Here is a 27,835-nt window from a genome sequence, read left to right on the forward strand (position 1 = left end):
TGGTCTTATTCTTATTCAGATTATTTATCATGCATTGTTTTGTCAACTCCCTTGTTCTGTTGGTCACATGTATTATTCTTTTAGTCACATGATAATGTACCAATAGGTTTTTCCCTTGCAGGGTCAGGCCTGATAGGTTTTCCTTTATGTTACTATGTTGTCATGGGAGTTATATAATTTAGCACACAATTATATCTCTATTGTCCCTGTACTGGGTAATGTGTTTCAATTTTAATTTGTTTCCATTACTATTTTGAGTTTGTGGTGTTTTCTATTGGGTCATCTTTAACCGGTGGGGTGTTACTCTCTCTCTAGAGAGGTTAGTTTGCCTAAAGCATAATAAAGAGGAAGCCAGATAGTGAATATTGTCCTGTTCCGTCAAGCTTTTAGAGCTGTTTAACATTTTATGTCGCTCTTCACTGTCGGCTTCTAATGTTATCGTGCAGAAGGTTATTACTCGTTGTGTGTGTGTATTTACAATGTAGAGGTGTTTACTTAGTTTTTATTGAATTTCTATTGTATATCATCCTGGAGGGCTGCTAGGCAGAGAGTGTGTTCATAAATCTATTCGATGATAAGAAAAAATAAAGTAATTTCAAAGCCAGATGTACATGGCTTACCTGTAAAACAACCACAGGCAGGTCAGCAAGCTCCTCCAAGACATTGCCATGGTATTCGTCCTTGGAGAAGACCGGAGCTTCATCATTCTTATTGACTATATTGATGATAACAAGGGTGTGGTCCTCCCATTTTCCATCGGAGGCTACCACCTGGAGCTCATAATGCCGCTCTTGTTCATAGTCAAGACCCTGGGCAATCATGATGCTTCCTGTCTCAGGTTCCACATAAAAATCTCCTCGCTCATTTCCTGAAATGACGTGATACCTTAGCTTGCTGTTAGATCCTAAAAATGGGAAACAAACCTGGTTACCACCATACTATCCTATTCACCATTCAGGATTTCTCTGGGCACTAGGCACCAGTTTTGATGTAACTTTCAGAACTCTCAGAAAACAAGAAAACATAGAAGGGTCACACATGCCTATTTCCAAAAGACAAAGCAAGAGTCTGGAGGCAAATCCAGACACTGAGTTACCTTCCCTTCCATTATATTTTAAGGCATCTTGTTAACACATACTAGACAGGAGGGTGCATCGAAGACAAAATTCATTTCAGATCCTGTTTTGAAATGTGGGTTGATTAAGGTCAGACTGTTTCAGAGGACGCTCGCTTCGACACGGGTTTGAATCAGAATCTCGCTTTGGAAAATCCAAATTTTTGTGGCTGCAAAAAAGGCAAATCCCGGGAAGTACCAGTTCCCCTCTACTCAGCACTGGTTAGGCCTCATCTGGAGTACTGTGTCCAGTTCTGGGTGCCACATTTTAAGAAGGATGCAGACAAACTGGAGAGGGTTCAGAGAAGGGCAACGGAGATGATCAGGGGACTGGAAACAAAGCCCTATGAGGAGAGACTGAAAGAACTGGGTATGTTGAGCCTTGAGAAGAGAAGACTGAAGGGAGATATGATAGCGTTCTTCATGTACTTGAAAGGTTGTCACAGGGAGGAAGGCCAGGATCTCTTCTCCATCATCCCAGAGTGCAGGACACGGAATAATGGGCTCAAGTTACAGGAACCCAGATCCCAGCTGAATATCAGGAAAAACTTCCTGACTGTTAGAGCAGTATGACAATGGAACCAATTGCCTAGGGAGGTGGTGGGCTCTCCCACAGTGGAGACATTCAAGATGAAGCTGGACAGCCATCTGCCAAGGATGCTTTGACTTGGATTCCTGCATTGGGCAAGAGGTTGGACTCGATGGCCTTATAGGCCCCTTCCAACCCTACTATTCTATGATTCTATGATTCTGTATAATACATAACTGTTAGCTTGCTTGCTTGCTTTATTTATTTATTTATTGCATTTATATCCCGCCTTCTTTTTCCTCTTGCAAGGAACCCAAGGCGGCTTACATCCTCCTCCTCTCCATTTTATCCTCACAACAACAACCCTGTGAGGTAGGTTGGGCTGAGAGTCTGTGACTGGCCCAAAGTCACCCAGTGAGCTTCCATGGCCGAGTGGGGACTAGAACCTGGATCTCCTGGCTCCCAGTCCAGCACTCTCACCACTACACCATGCTGGCTCTCCATATAGCAATATGGGATTGCTATATCCCATATTCTGGAAACCCACTATTATACCAGAGAGAGGAAAGGCTTCTTCCAATAGAGGGCAATTGCCATCTCAGCCGCTGAAACATTCCCATCATCGCTTCCAAATCAGAAGTGCCACTTCTGCCAAGACTGTACAGCACATAAAAAGAACGTGCGTTTTCATACCTTCATCTTTATCGTTCGCAGTTGCCATCAAAACAGCATCCCCAATGTCCTTGTCTTCTTCTGTATTAATTTCATACACTGAATGCGGGAAAGCAGGAGCATTGTCATTTATGTCCCTGATAAAAATCCTCACACAGGCTGTATCTGAAAAACAAATCCTCCATTATTTGTTTCTAGGTAATTCAGAATAAACACGTCATTTGAAGCTCTAACTTATGGGACTACGGGGATGTACGAGGCCCTCCCCACCCACCATCTAAACTTTGCCACCAAGCACCAAGAGACTTTGCTGAGAACGGCAGAAGGAACAGAAGAGCGCCCCTGTTCTGGGGTACTTTCCAGTAACGGCAGACTTCATTGAACTTGTCACAAATATGTGATCTGAAGTTTCAAGGCACAGCTTTGTTTTTAGAAATTAAGCAACTGATCAGGGGTGCAGCGCCTCAGTCCCAGGGGGCCAAATTTGGTCCACCTGGGGTCCCAATCTGACCCTCCAGGGCCCGCCAGAAAATCATGCCCCTTTGCCTGGCCCCATCCCTTTTCCTCAGCCACTGATCATGGGTCATTTCCTGGCTTTTGTGGAGCTTTTTCCCTTTTCTAAAAAAAATGCCTCTTCTAAGGCTTAGTTGCTGGCACCAGATTAGGGATGGCTGAGTCTAGCCCCAGGCTGTCTACCCTGGCAGTGTATCTCCAAGATCTCAGGCACATAGCAGAAGAGCCCTGCTAGATCAGACATCCATCTATGGCCATGATGGCAGGGGATGATGGAGTTGTAGTCCAACACATCTGGAGGACACCAGTTTGCCAAAGGCTGGTTTATAGCATTGTATGTTGTATTTTCTCACTTGCCCTTAGTTGATCGGTTCTATGAAGACCTACAACACCTTCTAGAACTAACACCAAAAAAAGATGTCCTCTTCATCATAGGGGATTGGAATGCTAAAGTAGGAAATCAAGAAATCACCGGGATAACAGGCAGGCATGGCCTTGGTGTACAAAATGAAGCAGGCCAAAAGCTAATAGAGTTTTGCCAAGAGAACATGCTGATCATAGCAAACACTCTTTTCCAACAGCACAAGAGGCGACTCTACACATGGACGTCACCAGATGGTCAATATCGAAATCAGATTGATTATGTCCTTTGCAGCCAAAGATGGAGAAGCTCCATACAGTCAGTAAAAACAAGACCTGGAGCTGACTGTGGCTCAGATCATGAGCTGCTTCTTGCAAAATTTTGTCTTAAATTGAAGAACGTCGGGAAAACCACTAAACCGTTCAGGTATGACCTAAATCATATCCCTGATGAATATACAGTGGAGGTGAGGAATAGATTTCAGGGATTAGACCTGATAGACAGAGTGCCTGAGGAACTATGGACGGAGGTCCGTAACATTGTTCAGGAGGCAGCAACGAAATCCATCCCAAAGAAAAAGAAATGCAAGAAAGCAAAGTGGCTGTCTGATGAGGCTTTACAAGTAGCTCACGAAAGAAGGGAAGCGAAAAGCAAGGGAGAAAGGGGAAGATATACCCAACTGAATGCAGAGTTCCAGAGAATAGCAAGGAGAGACAAGAAGGCCTTCTTAAATGAACAATGTAAAGAAATCGAGGAAAACAACAGAATGGGAAAGACTAGAGATCTTTTCATGAAAATTGGAGATCTCAAGGGAACGTTTTGTGCAAAGACGGGCATGATAAAGGACAAAGAAGGCAGGGACCTAACAGAAGCAGATGAGATTAAGAAGAGGTGGCAAGAATACACAGAAGAACTATACAGGAAAGATCTGAATGTCCCTGATAGCCATGATAGTGCGGTCACTGAACTTGAGCCGGACATCCTAGAGAGTGAAGTCAAGTGGGCCTTAGGAAGCATTACTAACAACAAAGCTAGCGGAGATGACAGTATTCCAGCCGAACTATTTAAAATCCTAAAAGATGATGCTGTTAAAGTGCTGCATTCAATATGTCAACAAATCTGGAACACTCAACAGTGGCCACAAGACTGGAAAAGGTCAGTTTACATTCCAATTCCAAAGAAGGGCAACGCCAAAGAGTGTTCAAACTACCGCACAATTGCGCTCATTTCACATGCCAGCAAGGTGATGCTCAAAATCCTACAAGCTAGGCTTCAGCAGTATGCGAACCGAGAACTACCGGAAGTACAAGCTGGGTTTAGAAGAGGCAGAGGAACTAGAGATCAAATCGCCAACATTCGCTGCATCATGGAGAAAGCAAGAGAATTCCAGAAAAATGTCTATTTCTGCTTCATTGACTACGCTAAAGCCTTTGATTGAGTGGATCACACCAAACTATGGCAAATTCTGAAAGTGATGGGAGTACCAGACCACCTTACCTGTCTCCTGAGAAACCTGTACGAGGGTCAAGAAGCAACAGTAAGAACCAGACATGGAACAACCGATTGGTTCAAAATTGGGAAAGGAGTACGACAAGGCTGCATATTGTCACCCTGCTTATTTAACTTATATGCAGAGTACATCATGAGAAATGCCGGGTTGGATGAATCACAGGTCGGAATTAAGATTGCTGGGAGAATTATCAACAACCTCTGATATGCAGACGATACCACCCTAATGGCAGAAAGCGAAGAGGATCTCAAGAGCCTCTTGTTGAGGGTGAAAGAGGAGAGTGCAAAAGCTGGTTTGAAACTCAACATTAAAAAAACTAAGATCATGGCATCTGGCCCCATCACTTCCTGGCATATAGAAGGGGAAGAAATGGAAGCAGTGACAGATTTTACTTTCTTGGGCTCCAAGATCACCGCAGACGGTGACTGTAGCCATGAAATTAAAAGACGCTTGCTCCTGGGGAGGAAAGCTATGGCCAACCTAGACAGCATAGTAAGAAGCAGAGACATCACCTTGCCGACAAAGGTCCGTCTAATCAAAGCTATGGTTTTCCCAGTAGTAATGTATGGCTGTGAGAGCTGGACTATAAGGAAGGCTGAGCGCCGAAAAATTGATGCTTTCGAACTGTGGTGCTGGAGAAGACTCTTACGAGTCCCCTGGACTGCAAGGAGGTCAAATCAGTCCATCCTAAAGGAAATCAACCCTGAGTGCTCATTGGAAGGACAGATAATGAAGCTGAAGCTCCAATATTTTGGCCACCTAATGCGAAGAGAAAACTCCCTGGAAAAGACCCTGATGCTGGGAAAGACTGAAGGCAAAAGGAGAAGGGGACGGCAGAGGATGAGATGGCTAGGTAGCATCACGGATGCAATGAATATGAACTTGAGCACGCTCCGGGAGAGAGCGCAGGACAGGAAGGCCTGGCGTGCTATGGTCCATGGGGTCACGAAGAGTCGGACACGACTGAACGACTGAACAACAACAACAACAACAACAACAACAAGAGCTTTAAGTGAAAATATGCTGATATTTTGGCCACTTTGGCCCTGCCCTCCACTGGAGCACAGCTGCCGAGTTTCTCTGAAGCAGCATTTGGCCTTCTGGCTGAAAGAGGTTCTACACCCCTACAGCAGATTCTAAATCGTTAGCCCTATTCAGGTGTTCAAATTATCCACACGATGAGGGGGAGCAGAGGCGAGTGTGCCAGCTCCGTCTCACCCCTGTCAGTGTCCACAAGTCGGAGGCAAACTAGGGGAGCCTTTTGAGTGGGCTCCCCCATGTGATCTAGAACCTGGAAAATCAGGGTTCTTGATTGTTTGGGGAGCCTACACAAGTTAAAAAAAAAAAAAGGCTCCCTGCTGCCAACATTTGCCTCTAAGTCATGGAAGGTGATGAGGACAGTGATGAAGGCAGAGCTAGCACACCCGTCCCTGCTCTCCTTCATCACATTAGTAATTTAAACTCCTGAACAGGGCTTGTGTCAAGCTGCTGTTGGTTAGGCCATTAGCTCTTTATCTTCACAGCTTGCGGTTATATATCTATCTATCTAGTGAAGTTACCTGTGTTAGGCTGCCCATATATACCAGGCCTGGCTGATTCAGAAGAATCCTGAGACTGAACTTCAATCAAGTAAGATCTTCTCTTCTCTCTATCAAAAGATGACTGGGTGGAAATGACTCCCAACCTGGAATCAATGGTGAAGTACTGGGAGTCTTCACTAGGGTCCTTCAGTATTGAGTAGCGCACCTGTAGTTGAGAAATATTCCAAGTGGGGCTTATGCCTTGTAATCCTTGTCATCCACCTTCCTAACCACGTAGAAATAGCTCATCACATTTTTACAGATGAAGAGGAGCAGAGAGACAAGCTCTATGCAGGCTGTTCAGCCTGTTCATGCGAGGGCTAAAGAGGTGGGGGGAGGGAGGGGTTGCATGCAAGCCCTCCCCCCCAATGTCCACATCCCCCCCTTTTCCTGATCTTGCCACTTTGAGCAGCAAGGTGAGCAGAACACAACTAGAACCCTCCACATGACCAGGAGTCCTGCTTTATCAGGGTTCCTGATTGCACAGACAGGTCTACACACATTCACGTATTTCCAAGTAAATGTGAATAGAAGCCCCCTTCAGACCTTGCTGATCCCCACAGCAAGGTCAGCAAACAAGAGGGCATGGCCAGCATAACAGGGATATTGAGGAAGTTCAGTCCAAAACATCTGGAAAGCACCAGATTAGGGATGGCTGAGTCTAGCCCCAGGCTGTCTACCCTGGCAGTGTATCTCCAAGATCTCAGGCACATAGCAGAAAAGCCCTGCTAGATCAGACATCCATCTATGGCCATGATGGCAGGGGATGATGGAGTTGTAGTCCAACACATCTGGAGGACACCAGTTTGCCAAAGGCTGGTTTATAGCATTGTATGTTGTATTTTCTCACTTGCCCTTAGTAAAAATGGGAGGGGGAGGAGGCAAAGACGAACCTCTCCATGGAGTCCCGAGTCTGAATCAGTAGCTAGAACCTGTACAACAGAGGTACCGATAGCGACTCCTTCAGGAACAGAAACTTCGTAAGTAGAAGACGTGAAGGACGGGACGTTATCGTTGACATCTGCCGAACAAAAGGCATATTTAGCAACATCTAGGCCACAACGTCAGAGACACAGTTTTAATTTAATATGGCAGTGTTTACATACATAAAGCCATGTGAGGAGTATGTTCCCCTTGCTGTCAACAACGTTGACTCCTGTTTCATAGGTACAGCAAGCACATTACCAATTTAATAATCAGGACTTTGCTGTATTGGAGTGTATCCCACTAAAGCTGGCCCTCTTCCCACCCATCCCCCAGCCCCACTGCTGCTTTGCGCCATGTCGAGTAGCTCTTCTGCAAGAACCCCACTCCGTCCGCCCCTCCATACACACTGTTGCTGAAACACACCGCCAGACCGCAGACGCTGTTAAGTACATGACTGGCTCTTGCATGCTTGTCTTGTCTTTACTAAATAGCAGCTGCAAGGGGTCCAAGTCCAGAGTGGGACCACGGCATGTGTGTGTGTGTGGGTGTTTAAGCCTTTTTCCCCATTGCGGCCCTGACCCATATTTCCCCCCTCCAGCTGTCATTTGTTTGGGAGGAAACACAACATTAGCGACAACAGTAATTTTCCTCCCAGGCAAATAGTGTCCGTGGGGTCAGGGGGCTGACCCGGATCAGGTCTGCGGCAGGGTTATAGGGTTAAATCCCTTCTCCATACCATGCTGTGGCCCCAATCCAGACTGTACACTCGCAGCCACAATTCAGTATGCAAAAACTAAGCATGCAAGGGTGGCTTGTCTTTGGCTTCATTTGGACCAGACTCTGCAGCTCTGGGTGGCCTTTCAGTACCTGAAGAGGGGATTATATCCTCGATAAAGGACTGCAACAGACTGACCTAATCATGTGAATCAGTCCTTACTGCCAACATAGGAATCTATGTTTCCATCCACACACAGAGGGAGCCAATGAGCTCACACCAACAGGAAGATGCCTACAGCACTCCCCTGTATCACCACAATGGTGCCACTTCACCCCCACTCCATCAGCCACAGTAGCATAAACAGCAGTGGCCCCAGTACTGCAAGCCCCAGGCATCCCTATGAGCAGGGGTTCGAACCCCCTTATGCTCCTCACAACACATGGAGAACAACACGTGGTTCCTGTGGCAGGCGGCCTGCACAGAGAGCACACAAAATCAAGGTTTCAAGGTTCACCCAGGGAGAGAGAGAAACTCTTTTGACAAGTAGCCAAAGGGAGGGGACAGGACACACAACAAGGGCAAACCACAGAGAGAGCAGAAGCTCCAGGGCCTCACTCCATAGGGCTGGAAGCAGGAGACAGGTAACACAGGAACGTAGGAAGCTGCCTTATATTAAGTCAGACCCTTGGTCTATCTAGCCCAGTATTGTCAACACTGACTGGCAGCGGCTCTCCAGGGTTTCAGGCAGGATTCTTTCCTAGCCCTACCTGGAGATGCCAGGGATTGAACCTGGGACCTTCTGCATGCAAAGCAGGTGCTCTTCCAGTGAGCCATGGCCCCTCCCCTCAGCCCCATTAGCTCAGGAGGGAGGGGGTTATTTCTCAGCTCCCTTTGTCAGCACTGATTGGAGGAGGGCCATCAAGGAAGGGCCATAGTTCAGTGGCCTGACCAACGGCCTGAGTCAGTATAAGGCAACTTCCTGTGTTCCTATAAGAGCTTTTCTTTGCCTGGGTTGGGGCCTGGGAAAGAAGCTGGTGGGCCTTGAACATCTGCATAGTTCTGTGCCCTAAGCATCATCATAAATGTTTCAGTAACTCCCAAATATATAATGCAGTAAGGAACAGTTTTCTACAAAGATAACTAACCTGTTATATTAACACAGACTGTGGTGAAGGAGGCCAAGGGAACTGTAGCCACGTTCTGAGCTTTGATGCTCAGTGTGAAGAACTTGGTGGTCTCAAAGTCAAGGGGTTCAGCAACGAGAAGTGAAGCTGACCCATCAGCTCTGTTTGACTTGAGGTAGAAACGGACAGGCATGTTTGTCTCTGGAACCTGACCCTCCTCTAGATGATACGTAACCTGTGGATCTCCAAGAGATGTGGCTTTGACAGTCTGGAAAGAAACAAAAACCAGCAAGAACAGCAAGTGGGAAGCTGTATTGACAAGTGTACACACCTGGTCCCTAAGGCCAGTTTGAAGCTTACACTGTAGAACAAATAGCCAATATAACAATTCCTCTATTCTCTCAGAGCTCTCCTTGCTTGTTGATAGTCACCCTTCTAACCACAGCCACACCGATCTCACATGGAGATCCACATCCCAGCAAGAACACAAAGATAAAGATACACACACACACACACACACACACACACACACACTTATGGAAGCTGGTTCCCACTAGGAGCACCACTGGAGAATGCCCTCTGCTATGAAGCCTGTGGGGTGAATTTCATATTGGCCTTCAGGAAGCAAATTAAGGCCTTCCTTTTTCAACAAACCTTTGGTGGGGGGTGGGGTGGGGGGTCATGCCAACTCTTTCTATGTTGATTTTGGTAAATGGTACGTATCCATATGGTTTATATTTTAATGTTTTATTACTGGAAAGTAACAAATGGCTACTACTCATGATGGCTATATAGCACCCCCAGCATCAAAGGCAGTATGCCTCTGTATGCCAGTTGCTGGGCAGCACAAGCAAGAGGGCACTATTTCACTCATATGGGCTTGTACCAGTAGATAACTGGGTGATTTGTAGTGATCATTAATAATTTCTGGTGTTTAATAGGGGCAACAAAAATGACTCCCTTCCTGCCCTAAATTATACTGCTGAAATGAAGGAAACTTGGGGTTCCCAGGAGTGGATTTTTGTGTGGAAGGACTGTGAGCTCAGTTCACTTCTGGTACCCAAAGCAAATTCCTGGGCTCAGAATTCTTTAATTCTAAGCATATGACTTTGGTGGATCTTGGGGTTCTGCTAAAAAAAACAAACCAAAGACCTCGTAAGCTTGAAGTCTGGCCACCTTAAGGCAAGGGCGGGGAATGCTAGCTGGGGCTGATGGGAGTTATAGGCAGTCCAAAACATCTACAGTGTACCAGACTGGAGAAGGCTGGATTACAGAATACTAGGCTGGATAGACAAACAGTCTGATCCAATAAGCAGTTTTCTATGAACCTAAAGTGGATGTTGCTGAGATGTTTAAGAAGATGGAGCATACCACTATCTTGGTGTCATGAGGGGTGCTCTCTGGGATTGTCACGAAATATGTACTTTTGTCCCACTGCGGCGACTGGTTAAGTACATTTGTAACAGTGACCGTCAGTTCCACAGTGCTGCTCCGGTTCCCTCCGTCTGTGGCTAGGATGCATCTATTTATCTGAAATGTCTGCAAAAGAATTTACAACAGCCATTCGCTGAAATGTGAACGTTGATTTGCTAGAACAGACCACAAAAAGAAGATCCTGCAGGTATTTCAGCTGCCAAAAAACAACACAATATAAACAGAAGGATACCTGGGAGATCAAGTGATTCACATATACCCAGCCTGTGCCGGGGTTAATTTTGAAGTATTCTGGCTCCTGCTGTAACATGGAGTAAGTGATGGTGGCGTTCACTCCTTGGTCGTCATCCTGGGCTGCAGCACGGAGGAAACTTGTTCCCACTGGGGTGTTTTCACGAAGGAAGTCTTTGGAAAGATAAAGCACACCATTCACTCCAAGAACATCCTGGCCTAGATAAGGGATATAATTAAGTGACGGAAACACAACACTGCCCTGCTGGCTGAAATAAGTCTAATGGCAAAATTCACTATCTTTTTTGCCTACTTGTTTGGGCCGCCTTTCTCCTGCATTCATAAGAACATACAAACTGCCTTTCTGGATTAAGCCACAGGTCCATTCTGTCTCTGGCAGAGGCCTGTAGCTCAGCACTGGCTCCAGTTTTTGGGTGGCCCTTGGGCAATGTGCCCTCCATGGGCCCCCTCCTCTCTAAGGCACTGCTGCCCACTTGCTTGCCCTTTCCCTCTCGGCCCAATCCACACAACTGCCCGGAGGAACAACATGGGGGGGGGGGTTTGCTGCTGCTGCTCCTCCATCTCCCAATTCTTGTCACTGCCTCCATACTCAGGGAGGGCAGGGGAACAGGCAATGACAGCAAGGCAGAGGATGATGAGAAGAAGGACCAGGAGGCTCCAGAGAGTGACAGTGCCTAACATTAGGTGCCTAACGGTGCCTACCCCTGATGGTGGCTCTGGTAGTAAAAGCACATGTTTTGCAAGCAGAAGGCCCCAGGTTCAATCCCCAGCATCTCCAGCTAGGCTAGGAAAAGCTCCTATCTGAAACCCTGGAGAGCTGCTGTCAGTCAATGTAGAGACAACACTGAGCTAGATGGACTAATGGTCGACTCTGCACAACGCGGCTTCTTCATGGTATCTCCCTGTTGTTTCGCTCCAGTACATGGCTCTCAGAGTGGAGTGCCTTTGAACTATTCGGTACTGCTTGGCTGCCATGGCATCAGGGTCAGCTATCACAGCATCAGCATCATAAGGAATCACTGACACCGATGATGACAATAACGACATTGATAATGATAGTGATAAGGATGGTATCATCCCCTTACAACAGGGATGCAGAACCTCTGGCCCATGGGCCGGCACCCCAATCTGGCCTGTGGAGCCTCTTGGGGGTGTGGCTTAGGCTTCAACCCCTGCTCCCTGGAGGAATCCCCTTAGGGGGCATCCCTTGCTGTTACCGCAGGGATTCCCCTGCTGGCACAGGCCAGCAACAGAATCCCTGCTGTTCTCTCCGATCTCAGATGATGGTGACAACGATGACCCTTTGTGGACAGAATATAAACAACAGTTTGCACCTACTCACATTGATAGCGGCTGTTCTCAAACTTTGGATCATTGTCATTCACATCAGCAATGGAGACAGTAATTTGACACACACCAGTCAGTGGCTCCTGAGCTTGATCTGTAGCTGTTACAGACAGAGTATACTTCCTCTGCTTCTCTCGGTCAAAACTCCGTGTTGTAGTGATAACTCCTGAACAGAAACGATACCATAAGAGAGAGCAAGAGCAAACCTTTCCCTGGCTTTAATCAGACTTTTTCACAAGCTGCAGCAACTCATCCACACTTATCCACACTGTTCAAACTTTCTAAAAGCTTTTCCCTTGCAAAGCTTTGCTTTGCACAAAGGACTCTCTTTTAATTCTATTCTGTAATTTTTCTTCCTTGTATGTCTCAACATAGCCTAGAGGTGCACAAACATTTACTGAAGAAGTTTCCAAACTCCCAGTGTGTTTTGAGCTGATTTCTTTTCTTCAGAGTAAAGGGCTCATTTAAAAGAAAAAGCCAGATGATACAAAAAGCATCATAAACCCCTGCTGAAATAACCAGAAGAATAACAGTTAGCTTGAAATGCATTAGGAATTTAAGTATTTTTCCCAATAAATGTTAATCCTGCTTAGAGTAGACCCATTGAAATGAATAGGACTTAAGTTAGTCCTTATCTTAACTAACACTGTTAGTTAACACTGGACTAACACTGGCTGCTACCCAAAGGAATTAGTTGTTAATGGGGTCTTTTAAACACAAAACCAGGCTCTCCTTAAGCCTTCTCCAACCTGGCACCCTCCAGATGTGTTGGACTACAACCCCATCATCCCCAGCCAGCCAGCATGGCCAATAGAGTCATAGTCCACAACACCTGGAGGGTCCCTGGTTGCAGGAGACTGTTACTAGGATATATATACTGAAGCAGATAATGGTACCCTGACAGCCAATAGATGAAGAAAAGTCATTCCATGGGAGCAATCAGGAGCAGAGAAGTGGCAGGAGGGAGAGGCATTTAACCCTTTGTCTGCTTGCTTTTTCCTGCAAAATCTCCCCTCTGAAGGGCTCTTTTGGCCTCCGCTCCCCCCTGCGCGCACACGCACACACACACACTGGGCTTTAAATGTGGGAATATACACAAGTATGCATCCCCTCCCTGAGTGCCACTTCTCCTCTCCCGCAGTGGAAGCAGCTTTATTTTATTTCTTCATTATATACTACTCTTCTTTAGTAGTGCTTTCAGGGTGGTCTTACAAAAGCCAGAAAAAATGTTCTCAGAGGTATGGAAGTGCTGATGACACTTGCAGATTCAGTGGGATCTGGCCACTCGCTGCAGGACAGCTGGGCGAGGTGGACCAAGTATGGCTGTTCCTACCTGAATCAGGATCAATACTGAAGCCTGGGGAAGCTCCATCTCTGTGCACGAGGCTGTACTTCACTTCTCCATTCAATCCAAGGTCTGAATCACAGGCTTCCACCCACAGAACGTAGGTACCTGGTGGCTGGTTTTCTAGAACCCAGGTGCTGTCACTGTAGTAAGCACACTAAAGTGCAAGTAAAATTAGCAAGTTACCAACTACAGAAATTACTTACCAAGTAATGCTTAGCACATTGGAGCCCAAATGAAGTACAGGACAAAACAGAAAGTGTCAGCTGCATCTTTTGGAAAAGAAAAGATAAGGGGTGCTTCCAGCCATGGCATTCATGGCGCCATCACCCTGCCTCATTTACAGAATTTTGCAAGGGGTCCAGATATTGCCGTTGTCTTCCTCTCATAACCTGCCCATGTTTTCCTACCACTTCTCCCATCATTTTTCTTACTGCAGAAAATCTGTTAAGAAAGGAAAGATGGAATTCCTGCACTTGGAGCCATCTGCCTGGAAGCACCCCCTGTTAATTCTCTTGGATCTCTTGGTGGCTTTCAATACCATTGACTATGTTATCCTTCTGGACAGATTGTCTGAGCTGGGAGTTGGAGGTACTGCATTGCAGTGGTTCTGCTCCTATATAGATGGTTCCAGAAGGTGGTGCTCTTCTGGAAGGTGGAGGATTGGTGTTCTGTCCCTTGGCAGTTACGCTAATGGGGGGGGGGGCAAACCTTTTGGACTCATGGGCACATTTGGAATTTTAGGAGGGTATTGTGGGTGCAATTACAAAATGGCTGCTATGGTGGGCGTTGCCTGTCACAAAACACCCATTTCATGGAAGGCAAATTAGTGAGGCTGAAAGATGAATAACTTGGCCAAGAACTTTATTACAAGGCAGAGGTGGGATTTGAGCCTCAAAACACAGAACAACTCACGTGAACCCAGTTTTCAACTCCATTTCCCAGAAGGCACTACACCAGTTTCCCAGAAGGCACTACACCAGTTTCCCAGAAGGCATTACACCAGTTTCCCAGAAGGCAAATGTTCTCTCTTTCTTTCACAAATTGAACCTCTATCTGAAAGCACCCGAAGCTTCAAGTAACAGCATTTAAGGAATGAACAGCACATGCCAAAGTTCTGTTTAAGGTTGACCAAAGCTTTACAGATGTGAGCCTTTCAATACCAGTCAGGAATACACCTCCCCCAAGTGAACGACCAACCTAAAATTTCTAACCATTATATTACTAACAAAAGAACTGCTAACCAAAAACGTTCAAAGACAATCTGCTCACCTCCCTGAAAACAGGTTTGTTGTTGTTGATGTCATTAATTCCTACCACGACCTCAGCAAAGCTGCTGAGAGGTCTTGGTCCCCCAGAGGAATTGTCATCTATAGCAGAGATATTTAAAACATATTGCAGGCCCTTCAGTTTAGGTGGAGGGTTTCTGCGAAGTCTCAGGATACCTAGATCCAGGAAGAGGGAGGGTGGAAAGTGAAATTGCCAACCAAAAAAAGAAAAGGCCACACCTCTCTACTGTATGTTCGGGGATGCAATGAGTGTAATCGGCAGAGTGCTGTGTCAATAAGCTGTCAAAACAGGGGTGTTGAACCTCTTTCAGCTCGAGGGCCGAATTCCATTTTGGAGAAGCCCTCAGAAGCCACAGTCCAGTGCTGGGTGGAGCTGAAGACAAATGGGGAGGAGCCTAAGACAAAAGGGGTGAGGCCAAAACTACACAACCTCCCAGCATATTGTAGCTTAAAGCACATACTGCCAGTTACTAAGCTTTAGGAGAGGCATTTCAATCTTGGGTGGGGGGGAACTGCACAAAAAGTGGGAAACCACCAAATGATTGGTGGTTGGGGAAAAGGGGATGGGGCCAGGAGTAAGGTGGCATGATCATCTGGGCCAGATTGGGATCCCAGGTACACCAGATTTGGCCCCGGGCCAAAGTTTCTACACCCGTGTTAGAAAAATATAGTGTCAATAAATAAATAAATAAATAAATAAGCAAGCAAGCAAGCAAGCAAGCAAGCAAATAAGCAAGATAACAGAAGCGGTCAAGTGGTCAGTTCAATTCAGGGTAGGCAGACAGGCTCCTCACCTGGGCCAATGTTATTTATTAGCATCACACCCTTCCAGTAGAGGCCTGTGACTCCAGTGTCAGTGGGGCTCTAAATCTGCTCTGGGCTTCAGTCAGAACCAGTAAGAACTCTAAAGGAGCTATCTAAGGTGCTGAACCAATTGTGGGGCTAGGAATCAGCACCTTGGATAGGTCCTTTAGAGTTCTGATTGAGGCCCAGTGCAGATTCATAGCCCCACTGACATCAGAGTCACCAGCCTCCACGGAACCCTTCATGGGTTCATTTGTTCTACCCCTGTGGCACCACCAAAGAGAGATGCAAGGAGGCAAGTTGTTCCTCCTTCTAGTCTAATGTTAAGCCAGGATACATGGGGTTGGATCAAACTTAATCACGACTGACTTAATTCCCATTGATTTCAATGGATCTGCTGCAAGCATGACTAAATCTCAATCCAACTCATAGGGAAGCTACAATGTGAACAAGCCCGAAGTTTTTTTAAAAAACTGGGACCCCTGGAAAGAAAGCTTTTCAGAATACCTGGGGCCAAAGGTGTTACTCTTTCTGGATTTTGGCTAGGAGCGATGGCTGGGAATTATGGGAATTGCAGTCTAAAACATCTGGAGGGCACCCAGTTGGGGAAGGCTGATGTAAACAAACATACTTAATGCCTAAAATGAGTCATGTGTATGTGTGTGGATATTGGTGTAATGGAGGAAGAAGCCACAAAGTAGCATGTGACATCCTTTCCTACCTTTATCGCTATCCAATTCAAAATTGCCTTCCTCATTTCCTCCAGTAATTAAGTACAACACTCCATCTCCATCAGGATCTTTTCCATGGACGGTGGCCACTAATGTACCAGGGCCTGCATCTTCTGAGAGAAAAGTTCTGTAACTGATACAAAGAAGAAGCAGAAGAAGAGAAGAGGAGAATTGCACTCTGTTACTAACTTGGGCAACAATAGCCCATTAAACAGCACTGCACATATAACATTTAATATACTAAATCAACCTTCCCCAACCTGGTGCCCTCCAGATGTGCTGGACTACAGATCTGGATGGTGGGAGTTGTAGTCCAATACAACTAGAGGGAACCAAGTTGTGGAAGTCTGGAATAAATACTACAGAGAAGGCAGTCACTGTCTCTCAGCCTAACCTACCTCACAGGGTTGTTGTGAGGATAAAATGGAGAGGAGGAGGAGTATGTAAGCTGTCTTGGGTTCCTTGCAAGAGGAAAAAAGGCAGGATATAAATGTAATAAATGAATGAATGATAGTATAGGTCAGAAGACCTATCATAGCTCAACCTATAGCTGAAGTTTGGGCAAGAAGCCAAGCTACGATAAGATGGCAAGGCCAGGGAAGGTCACAGAAAGGGGAGGGGGGGAGTAAAAGAACTAAATATTTGCTGACTTGGTCATTAAAAAACATATACAAAGAGGATGAATGGGCAGTGTTGCGATCTAGAAGTCCAAACAGCATCGGGGGGCAGTGATTAACTGAAACTTTGGGACAAACAGATGATGTAGGCGGGAGGCATGGGTAGATGAGAACAGGCCAGAATATAACTGGTAACGAAGCCAATCAGATTTAAGGGCACACCATTACCAAGCTTGATACACTGAATGGAGTATTTAAGGGAGTGCAAGATATTAAGTGGGAAGAGGTGTTTCCAGTAGGGAGTAACCTCTTCTAGCAGAAAGCTGTAATGGGTATATCTTGTTTTTTCCTCCTGTTCTAAATTTTGTCACAAAGTATCATAGTATCTATTCATTACTTTTGTCTTCATGCCTTTTAAATAAACTTTGTGTGTAGAGCAGACTATGGGTTATGTGAGGGTTCGTTAACCCTCACATAAACCACTCCCACTGGGTTCGCACAACATGACAACCCCCCAGCAGGGGTTTCATATTCAAAATGGTGGCCACACATGCCACAGCCTCACTGTGGGTTAAATAACCCAGGCTGGTCTGTCGTGTCATGCAAAGAGCCTCAGAATGTTGGCTTACAGTATGAATTTGGTGCAATACTAGAATTGTTTGTCTTCCCCATGAGTGCCAGAAGCAAGGAAAATATTTATATCACTGGAGAAGAAGCATTAAATTCAGTGAATACTAAATAAATAGATAGAATGTATTCTTTTAGCTTTGAGGAATGGAACACATTCTGAATCCATAAATGCTAATTAAAATTCACTATAAGAATTTGGCATGCAATGTTCATTTTCATCACATACATAATAGGTCACCAACTGGCTTACACGAATCACACAGTCATGTCATGGACAATTTTATGTTTTCTGTAAGATGCAGCATGATTTGACAGTGGATTGGTGTGGCTGATGGTTCCACAAAAATCCAGAATGCATTACGCCACCTACCTTCCAGTTGCATGTATATGGAACATGCACACACAACTTTCCTAAATTACTAACCCCCAAATGCCATGTACCTAGATCAGCCTTCCCCTAACTGGTGCCCTCCAGATGTGTTGGACTGGAACTCCAAAATTCCCAGCCAGCATGGCCATTGGGAGTTGCAATTCAACACATCTGGAGGACACCAGGTTGAGAGAAGTCCTGCTTAGATGCTCAAGATGTAGGGCCATATCCAAGGGAGACTGTCCACGAGTGGCGAGTCCCACCAATTCTCTTCCACTAGTGGTGCCCACTGCTTCTGGAATGGAGATTAAGTGTTTCTGGGGGCAACTCGAAATAAGCGGAAATGCTCCTTTCTGGAATGGGGTGGGATGGCGGAGCTCACCTAAGGTTGCTCTGCTGACCTGCCCCTTTCCAGAAACCAGCATTTCCACTCATTTCGGGACTCCCCCCTGGAAGCACCAAATCTTCATTCTGAAGCAGTGGGCGCCACTTGTGGAAGGGAACTGGCAGGGCTGGCCACTCACAGAACAGATGCACCCGTGGACGGGCAGCATTGGATATTGCCCAAAGCTGTGATCTGTTCAACCATGTTTTCCCCTAGAAGTCCTTCAAATATGTTTTGTGCCTAGGCCGCTGATTTTGAATTAGTCGCCTTCCTATTTTGGCAAACCATATTAACAAGCAAATGGGATAATAAGTCTATTCTGCACATTAGCTGAGCAGGATTAGTAAAAACTGCTGAGTGGAAAGCACGAAGTTCTGCTTACACGGACTGGGAGAACACCGGGGCTTCGTCATTCACATTGGTCATGCGAATGCGCACTGATGCAGTCCCTGTCCGAGGAGGGTGCCCTTTGTCTACAGCGATGACCACAAACTCATACATGTGGTTTGATCGTTCAAAGTTCAGTCGCTGGTTGGAACTGATGGTGCCCTCAGGCGTGATGGAAAAATCCACACTCTGAATGAAATAGAGGATCTCGGAATTGGAGCCAGAGTCACAGTCTGTTGCAAGAGCTGAAACCAGGAGCATTTAAAAAGATAAAACCATGAGGACAGAAGGGCTGGGTTACAATGTTACATACAAGGCTCATCAACTCTAATTAAATACAGGTTCCAGTAATTAACAGAGAACCGTCCTGAACCACAGACACTTTTTGGCAGCAATTTTACAAGCGCCAAGTACCAGAATACTAGAAATCAAACTAATAATGGGGTGAAGATATATCTGATGTTTATAGAGCAGTAGAGCCAGTTTGGAAGCAGCTTCGTCACATTTAATTCAAAACAGACCTCTTTCTCTCCAGTGATGAGTTTGAGGGTGGAGTGGGGGATAGTTCTGCAAGTTTGCAGCAGAAGTTGGCTGAGCGCAGCATTGATTGGCTGGCGCCTTTGATGTCAACAAGACAACTCAAGAAGAAGCTTTGCTACTCTTTTAAAAATGCTTCACTTAAAAAAAAACATAATGCAAATACTAGACAAATAAACATATATATGTATGTATGTATATGTATATTTATATTCAATATATATTCAGGTGACACATCTTTTTAAAGATGGATAGCCAATCTGAAGTATGGAGAAGGAACAAGACTAACCACTAAACCCAAAGAAAAAGAGAAGATTTACATACAGCTCTCAGTTTGATTTTCCATTTGAATTCTGCTGTATGCAGAATACGGGAGCTCTGCTCATGGCCACATTCAGCAGAGGAACTAGTGACGTTTCTACAGCTTTGATGAGTCCCTTTGGCTGAAACAGCATTCCATTCACCCAGCTGCAAACTGCAAAGCCAGGCTCCCAGTGGACTTTGTTATGAACAGTGGCTGATGCAACTTCTGCTTTAGTGTAGCATCCATCCATCTTCACCATTAGAAAAAGTATGCTAGAAGAGGATTTCCTCAACAAAACAGTCTGTACTAAACCAATATCAATTATACAAACACTACCAATCTGAAATTGTGCTGCTATTGTGCAATACTATTTTAAATCACTGAATTAGCACTTACCCTGCAGCAAGGGGGGAGGCAACATGTGGCCCATGGGCAGCATGTGCCCCCCCAGTTGTTTGTTGTCATTGTTAATTTTTTATTGAAAAAAAATTGCATCTGGAGCACCATGGAGCACCAAAAATGTCAAATCTAGTTTGCTTGCAAGCTAGATAAGGGTCAAATCTAGCTTGCAAACAAGCAAGATTTGACCTTTTCAGTCAAATCCCTGGATGCCATTCAGTCAAGTGCCCTGGATGCCATTTTTAAAAATTATATATAACTCATTCTTAGGGGACTGCAGTTGGAGGGGGGGCTGTCCAGGGAAGTTGCTCACCCCAAGCCTACAGTAAAAAGTACCTGCAGTTTCAAGACAGAAGTAAAGAAGATAGCATTCCTTGTGCCCCATGGTCTAAGCCCCGCTAAAGTCACTCAGACCACCTGAGTATAGCGGACAATAGTTGTTGTTGTTGTTCAGTCGTTCAGTCATGTCCGACTCTTCGTGACCCCATGGACCATAGCACACCAGGCCTTCCTGTCTTCCGCTCCCTCCCAGCGTGTGCTAGTGGACAATAGGACTGAGCCCCTAATGTTGTTCTCTGGTTAAGATTTGTTTATTCAGAATGTTTTGATGCACAGTCTGTTCAGTGCCTGCCAAATGCTACCTAGCAAAAAGCTGGTATTTGCACTGCAGAGTCAAATGTGATCATAAGAAAAAGGCCTTGTCTTGTTAACAATTCTCTGGAGTTATTAACAACAAAGAAAGATGTTTCAATGCCGTGCCAATGAAGTGAAAGCACACCCCGACACGTGTGTATGTGTGTTGATCTTGAGAGTAAACACTCTTTCTTCCAGAATGCCCAGTGCAATTAAGCAGATGCATGCTCACTGAACAGTGGGCATTCATTGAACATATTGAGGGCAACAGACCAAGAGATTCCAAAGCACAGCAACAAAATAAAAAAGCAAAATATGCTAGTGAATGATGATTATCAGGCATCATTGCTCAAATGGGGGGATAAACAAACTTCCAGTATGAAATTTTGTTACACGCTGAGATACTCTTTGCAGAAATATTTGTTCTTCACCATGAAAAGGCATTCAAAATCAATCTTTGGGCAGGGGGCATGCCATTCACAACAAATGCTTATTTTTAGCCTAGACTGAAAGCCTTTTAAAATAAAATATAATAAACAAAAGTGTATTAGGAAGAGTTGAGAGAACATACAAAACCAATGGAATTTAGGGAGAGAGAGACAGAGATAGACAGATAGACAGAAAGACAGACAGATCAGCCTTTCCCAACCTGGTGCCCTCCAGATGTGTTGGACTATGACTCCCACAAAACAGGACTTGTAAGTCCAACACATCTGGAGGGCACCAGGTTGGGGAAGGCTGAGATATATTAAGAGCAATTCATGGGCCCATGAGACTGGAAATGAAATAAGGCCACCCTAAAATAAGGTAGTGGTTTGTTATAGCAATTTCCTAGATATGTTGACACATATAGGTTTGTAAATTAAAATTTAAAAATTTAAAAGCATCCTTTTATATGCTGTATAAATTGTATTTTTACTCTTACATTAGGTATTGAACTCCTACTTAAGCCGTTTTACTGCAGAAGTTCTATAAGCATATCAGTTATAGACTGAGAATTATAATTGGTGAATTCCTTTGTGTGTGTTTTTAGTGATCTTGATTTGTTATTATGTATGTTCTTCTTCTTGCCTTTGTTAACTTTATTTTGAAATAAAATAAAATAAAATTCTACGATAAAAATAAAAAACATACGCACAAATACACCACAACAACCCAATGACAATTGAGTCTGCTCAGTGGTCTCCAGGAGCCACAAAATGTTGAGTGTCCATTGGAAGAGAAAAACAGAAAAGGGTGTCTGGGTGACTGGTCTACTTAAGCCCCTAACAGCACATCATATCCCGGAGGAAGACAAGGGTGACTGGCTGGAATCATGAACAGGAGCATTTGTGTTAGATGGTGATGATATGGAGCAGGCCCAACTTGTTTCAGACCAGGGATGGGCAACTGTGGGGGTCCTGGGTGCCATTTTTGCTTCTCGCCCCCACCTCCACCCCATGGGCCACACTCTGCGGAGTGCTGCACACTTCATGGGGTGCTGCAAGAAAGAATTGGTGGTCTGCTGCCAAAATTCAGCAGCAAACCAAAATGGAGCACTAAGAATCAAATTAAGCTTGAGCTCAAGCTAAATTTGACCCTTTTAGCACACTGCAGCACTAAAAACTGCTACTTCTGCACATACACCACCTGATTTGGTGGGGGGGGGGCATATGCACCCCATGAGCTGCATGTTGCCCATCCATTGTAGGCTCAAATTATTTGCTACAGGATCCTGAGGAGGGATGTACTTAGAAATTGCCCTGGCCTTATCAGAGCTTCCCTTGAAGTTGTTTGGATGTTTCTCCCATGCAAGTTTCCCTCCAAGTTTGCCTGTAAGGGAAACACAATGGCAACTTAGGATGTGCGGATTTCCCCCATCTCAATGGCAACTTGGGATGTGCGGATTTCTCCCAACTCAATGGCAATTTAGGATGTGCGGATTTTCATAGAGAAATTTTACTAGCCTGATCAAAACATGTAAGTCCTTAAAATGTTTCACCTAAGCAGGAACCACAAATATTTATCCTGAAATTTCATTGTAGGCAAAATTCCTAAGTCCCTCTTCTTAGGGGGCAGAATTCTGTGATTTATGTATGTATTTTTTTAGAATCCATAAAAATGCACCCTCATCCAAAAATGGATTTCAGGGAGGTATACAATTTTGTTTAAAAAAAAAATCAGTACAACATTAAACAACACTAAAGAAAAATACAGTAACGGAGGGAAATAAAACTGTACAACCATTTGCAAATACAATAATTTTAAATGGGCAAAATAAAAAGGGGTTAACTTTGGGCTGAAAGGAATACACTGCCTGCGCCAGGCATTCCTCCCTCAGGAAAGCATTCTAAAGTCAGGGTGCCACCACAGAGAAGGCCCCCTCTTTTATAAATGCATAATATAGTTCTCCTGTAGTTGGATGCAGAGAAGGGCCTCCTCCAATAATCTTAATGCATGGGCAGGTTGACAATAAGGGCTCCGTACACAGGACACAATCTACCATGAATATCTCCCTCACACAAGCTCCTTTAAAAGGAACAGGAGCTGCTTAAGAACAGGTACAGACTCACTATGCAGCACAATAAAAGGACAGGCAAGACATGCTTCATTTACCTTGCAATAAAGACGTGCCTACAGGGACTGATTCAAGAATACTTTCACGACTATAGATAGATTGCTGAAATTCTGGAGAGCAGTCATTTTCATCTGTGATATGAATGATGACCTGCATGGGACAGGCAAGAGAAAAACCCATCACACATGCACTTGTAAAATTAAAAAGAAGGCCTTGACCAACTTCTAGAACCTGAACATGTAGCATGCTTCTTTTGAAAAAGAAACTGAATTCTTTTCTATATATATTAGAAAATGTATATCCCACTTTTCCAGCTCAGAAAAAATACCAAAGGTGGCATACATAACTAAGGCTGGAACCCTATACGCACTTTCCTGGAAGTAGGCCCCATTGACTCCAATGAGCCTTACTTCTGAGTAGGAATGTAATGGATTGCACTGTAATAAAACAATTACATTTTAGATTTAAAAATAATTAAATCTAAACAAGTAAATAATAAAAAGAACAAGCAGAATACAAGGCAGCAGATACTTTTGTGTTCATGGGCTCCTTATTGTTTGGTCCGAGCAGCAGACACTCCACAGGCTTGCTAAAACGCAGAGGCCTCAGTCGATGATAGAACACTGGTAAAGAAGGAGCCAAAGAAACCTCCTGAGTCAGGCGAGTGTTCCACACCCTCTCACACTTCCCCACCAACCATCTCAAAAGGTGGCAAGACACACAGAAGGGACTGACTAGATGACATTAGCAAACAGGCAGTTTGTATTGCCCCTGCGGTAGGCTTTGAACTCTTAATGTAGAGGTGCCAAGATAGTGATAAATCAGATCCAGGTTTACTTACAAGGAGTAACTTTATTGAGTACAATCAGCACACAGGCGTACCCAACGGTAGGATCAGACAGCTTCTCTGAACCCAGAGCCATGGGGTAAAATGGGTTTTATACCATACATGTTAGCAGGGAGGAAGCAGGACAACAGCAAGCGTTAATTAGCGTTCATTCCCAGCACAGACTAACAGTGCTTGTTCAGAAGGAAAACAATCAGAGCTTTCCCAGCATAGACACCTGCAGCTTTAAGGCAAACAAGCCTCACTTCCCAGGCGCATCTTGATAAGACCCTGTAGCTCATTAGTATGGAATGCGCTGAGGCCGCGCTATTGACCTTTGAGTCATCCTGGTAATTCAAGAGGCCTGTTAGGGAAAACAGCAGCCAACTGAACCAAAGTCAGAGAGCATTATGGATCATCTAAGCCCCTCTAAAACTACTGATGGCTTGGTTCAGGCCTGAGGCCTTAAACAGTTTCATATGGGAGCAAAGTGAGGCAGCCACCTCAGGCAGCAGACGCTGGAGTGGGGAGCGGCAGTGAGGTGTTGGAGAGCAGAGCTGTGTGTGCCACATGGCCTGCCCTCAACCTCCTAAGCTAGCCTGCTGCTTAGATGGTGGTTGTAGTCCAACACATTGGGAGGGCACCAGGGGTAGAGATTTTGTCCAGCACTTCTGCAGATGTACCCCAAGAAGACATGGGAACTGATTCTGGGTCAGACAGGGAAGAGGAGGGGGAAGGCCTTCTCGAGGCACCAAGGCTGCAGGAACAGGAGATCTGTGAGAGTAACAGTGACAGAGAGGAGGATGCTCAGCTGTACCCTAATCACCTGAAGGATGGCCAGCCAGGGCCCTTTGAACTCATGGGCATGCAGGGGGGCTGCTGGGAGTAAGGGAACCAAGGGTTAGACGTCTGATGAGGAGGGAGGAGCAACGCAGGGTCACAGGCATTCTTAGAGGCTTGCAGTCAGGGAGGCGACCCCCTGGAAAGACCCACCTTGAGGGCAGGACTTGATAGCCCACTCAGATTGCGAAGGGATGCTTGGAGCAGCTCGTGGCAATTTCATCGCAACTCTCTCCCATAGTGCTGTATCCCCAAATACCTACCTGTAGCTTATGTAGTACTGTATTATGCAAAGCCGGCTAGTGAAGCCCGCCTAATTGGTGTGTGTGGGTTATGTCTGTAGCCTGAGGCTATGGTCATCTGTCTGTAGTTCGAATTATAAAGGTGTCTAACTGGAAATACGACTGGGCTGCTTGACTACAAAGAAAGCCAGGAGCTGGGCATTCCTCACCAGGTTGGGCAAGGCTGCTATACAGTTTGATAGCCGCTATGTAGTGGCCACTTTACATAGCTGCCCCTGACAGTTGTCTAGTGAGCGGTTCACTAGGCAGCAGCTTGATGCACACAAATCAAGTGATTTCTTCTCTGTGTCCACACAGCAGCAAGTTGTTGTTTTCTGTCGATGTTGTCAAGATATGCGCAACAGGTTAGAGAAAAATCACCTAGTCCGTATGGGGAATGGCTGCGTAAGAACAGATCTCTGGGTAGGATCCAACGATGTCCTACCGCTGGTGGCCAACACTGCTGGTTCCCAGCGCGCACGGCTGGCCCTGCCACCGGAGGCGCTTGTGCAGCCCCTACCACCAGCAGCAGCGACACTTACCTCAATTACGCTGACCTCAGTCCGGACTCTTACCTCAATTACGCTCATGAGCAAGCTCTCTGCTTCCGTAGCTTTTACTAAAAAACGGTAGAGGTGATGTTCGCTCTCATAGTCCACTGCACGAGTCAAAGTGAGCTCGCCAGTCTCTTGGTCCATGCTGAACAGGCCACTGGGATTCATCAGGAGAGTGTAAGAGAGGGGCTGGCTTTGGAAAGAAACCGCCTCAATAACAGCCACTCTGAAAAGGAAAGATTAGCCACAAAACCACTTGTTACCTTTGGGTAGGATTGAGAGAGAGGTGGTGTGAACTAGGTTACCTTGCCCAACTACCATTCATTGCATACTTTGTCCTTACAGATTCTCTCCCTGCTCACATTTAGACTTTAGATTTCTGGATTCAAAAGGAAACGCTTGAAATGAGTCTTCAACTCCCGCGTTGGTCATAAGGACACTTCAGACATGATGCTTTTGCAGATGCAAATTATGCTCAGAAGGCAGGAGGAAGCCAGTGCAGACAGTAATGCACTGATGTCACATACTCTCATCGATCCATTCCAGTTGGGAAGCCGATTGCCACATTCTGCCCTATATGAATCTTCCCAACAGTCATCAAGGGCAGCCCCATGCAGAGTGCAGTACAGCAATTATATGTTGGAAAGATATTGTGTTTTTACAATGCCAGCTTTCTAGTTTACTTTTAAAAAATGTGCTTAAGAACCTACATTGCACTCTTTTAGAAGTGTTGGACATTCCCCTCCTCTCCCGCCACTTACTTTTCACCTGCTGGAGTGTCTTCTGGAACAAAGACACTGTATGACATATTAGTGAACTGTGGAGGCCTGGAGCCAGCCAAGATAGAGATGAAAGCATATGGACTTTTGCCACCATATCCATCAATGGCCAGCACAGTGACCACATACTCCTGGTTCAAAGTTAAAGGCAAGCTGGTCATCATTATGACACCTGTGTCCATATCTATATAAAATCGTTCTTCACTGCCTGTTGAATGAAAATATTACAATAGATAGATAGATAGATAGATAGATATAGAGATATATAGAGAGAAGACTGATCATCGGATATTATTTTAACTTTCAGCTCTTCATCTACAAGATTTATTTCTCATTCTGTTCACCCCCCTGCCTTTTACCACTTATTCTTCCACATTGTAATGGACAGTCTAAGATGTTTTTGCTGAGTGATATTCTTATTACCAGAACTGAATCGCTAAAGCAGGGTTATGCAATCTGGCACCCTCCAGATGTTTCGTACTAGAACTCCCACCAGCTCCAACCAGCATGGCCAATGGTTAGGCATGTGGTCCAAAACATCTGAAGGGTGGTGCTTACCCCTGATCTAAACCATATGCAACAGCCAATGTAGCATACAGAAGAAACAGAAACACAGTACTCCACTTATAATGCCAATGTAGAACAACTGCAAGGTGCAAGCAGGATTCTGCATGGGCATTACATTGATCTGGTTCGCAGGACATGACAGCCCATGGGTTAAACAGCCCATGGGCTGTCATGCATGAGCAGGAGAGAGTGGGCGCGCTGCCTCTTGCGCACCTGCCGCGTCTGCTTTTATGCAGCGACCCAGGAGTGGCTCCTTTGTAGGCTGCTTAGCATGTCAGTCGAATCCAGAGTGCTAAACAACCCAGCAGTTAACCCAGCGGTTAACCCAGAGATGGGTCAGGACCACAGCTGAGTGCCAGAACCCATGCTTTGCATACAGAAAGTACCAGGTTCAATCCCCGGCATATCCAGTTAAAAGGATCAGGTGATGAATGGTATCCCTTTCCGCCTGCATCCCTGGAGAGCCGCTGCCAGTCATTGCTGACAATACTGAGCTACAAATGCTCTGACCTGGCATCATTTATTTATTTACTCGATTTGTAAGTCGCCCTAATGTTGAAGCTGTCAGGGCGACGAACATAATAAAAACAAAAAAACAAAAAAACCAATTATAAAACCAATAATAAAACACATTAAAAGGTATTGTTTTAAAAGCAGCAACAGAAATTCCGTATTTGAAAGAGATAAGTAATGAGCAGATAAAACACAGAGAATAATTTAAAATGCAAGTACCAGTTAAAAATACGGCAGCTTCCTATATCCTGTCCCAAATTTCACATTGCCACCTATGCCAAAGATCCATTAAATGAAATATCTGATGCTGAGCGTGCACTCTCCATGTCTGTTATAACATACAGCAATAATTATATTGCAAAATGTTTAAAGACTTTTAAAATAAAGGGTGAAATCAACATAGCAC

The 27,835-nt window shown here is 45.2% G+C and overlaps 1 protein-coding gene across 1 annotated transcript in view; it reads right to left on the reverse strand.

Annotated features, from left to right (window-relative positions):
• The window catches only part of LOC146346768 (neural-cadherin-like), an 86,991-nt gene that overhangs the window by 31,251 nt on the left and 27,905 nt on the right, over positions 1-27,835 (reverse strand). Inside the window, exons 3-17 of the mRNA XM_084849110.1 lie at positions 26,332-26,557; positions 25,592-25,796; positions 23,108-23,219; positions 18,635-18,884; positions 16,241-16,383; positions 14,699-14,871; positions 13,415-13,583; positions 12,077-12,247; positions 10,715-10,887; positions 10,420-10,587; positions 9,070-9,316; positions 7,173-7,300; positions 6,259-6,445; positions 2,337-2,480; positions 621-904 (exon numbers count right to left, since the gene is read on the reverse strand). Coding sequence (XP_084705236.1) covers positions 621-904; positions 2,337-2,480; positions 6,259-6,445; positions 7,173-7,300; positions 9,070-9,316; positions 10,420-10,587; positions 10,715-10,887; positions 12,077-12,247; positions 13,415-13,583; positions 14,699-14,871; positions 16,241-16,383; positions 18,635-18,884; positions 23,108-23,219; positions 25,592-25,796; positions 26,332-26,557 — 2,780 coding nt within the window. The remainder of the gene's footprint in view (positions 1-620; positions 905-2,336; positions 2,481-6,258; positions 6,446-7,172; positions 7,301-9,069; positions 9,317-10,419; positions 10,588-10,714; positions 10,888-12,076; positions 12,248-13,414; positions 13,584-14,698; positions 14,872-16,240; positions 16,384-18,634; positions 18,885-23,107; positions 23,220-25,591; positions 25,797-26,331; positions 26,558-27,835) is intronic.

This window comes from Heloderma suspectum, chromosome 4, assembly GCF_057233095.1.
Source record: "Heloderma suspectum isolate Gila_16-S chromosome 4, 16-S_ref, whole genome shotgun sequence".
NCBI lineage: Eukaryota > Metazoa > Chordata > Lepidosauria > Squamata > Helodermatidae > Heloderma > Heloderma suspectum.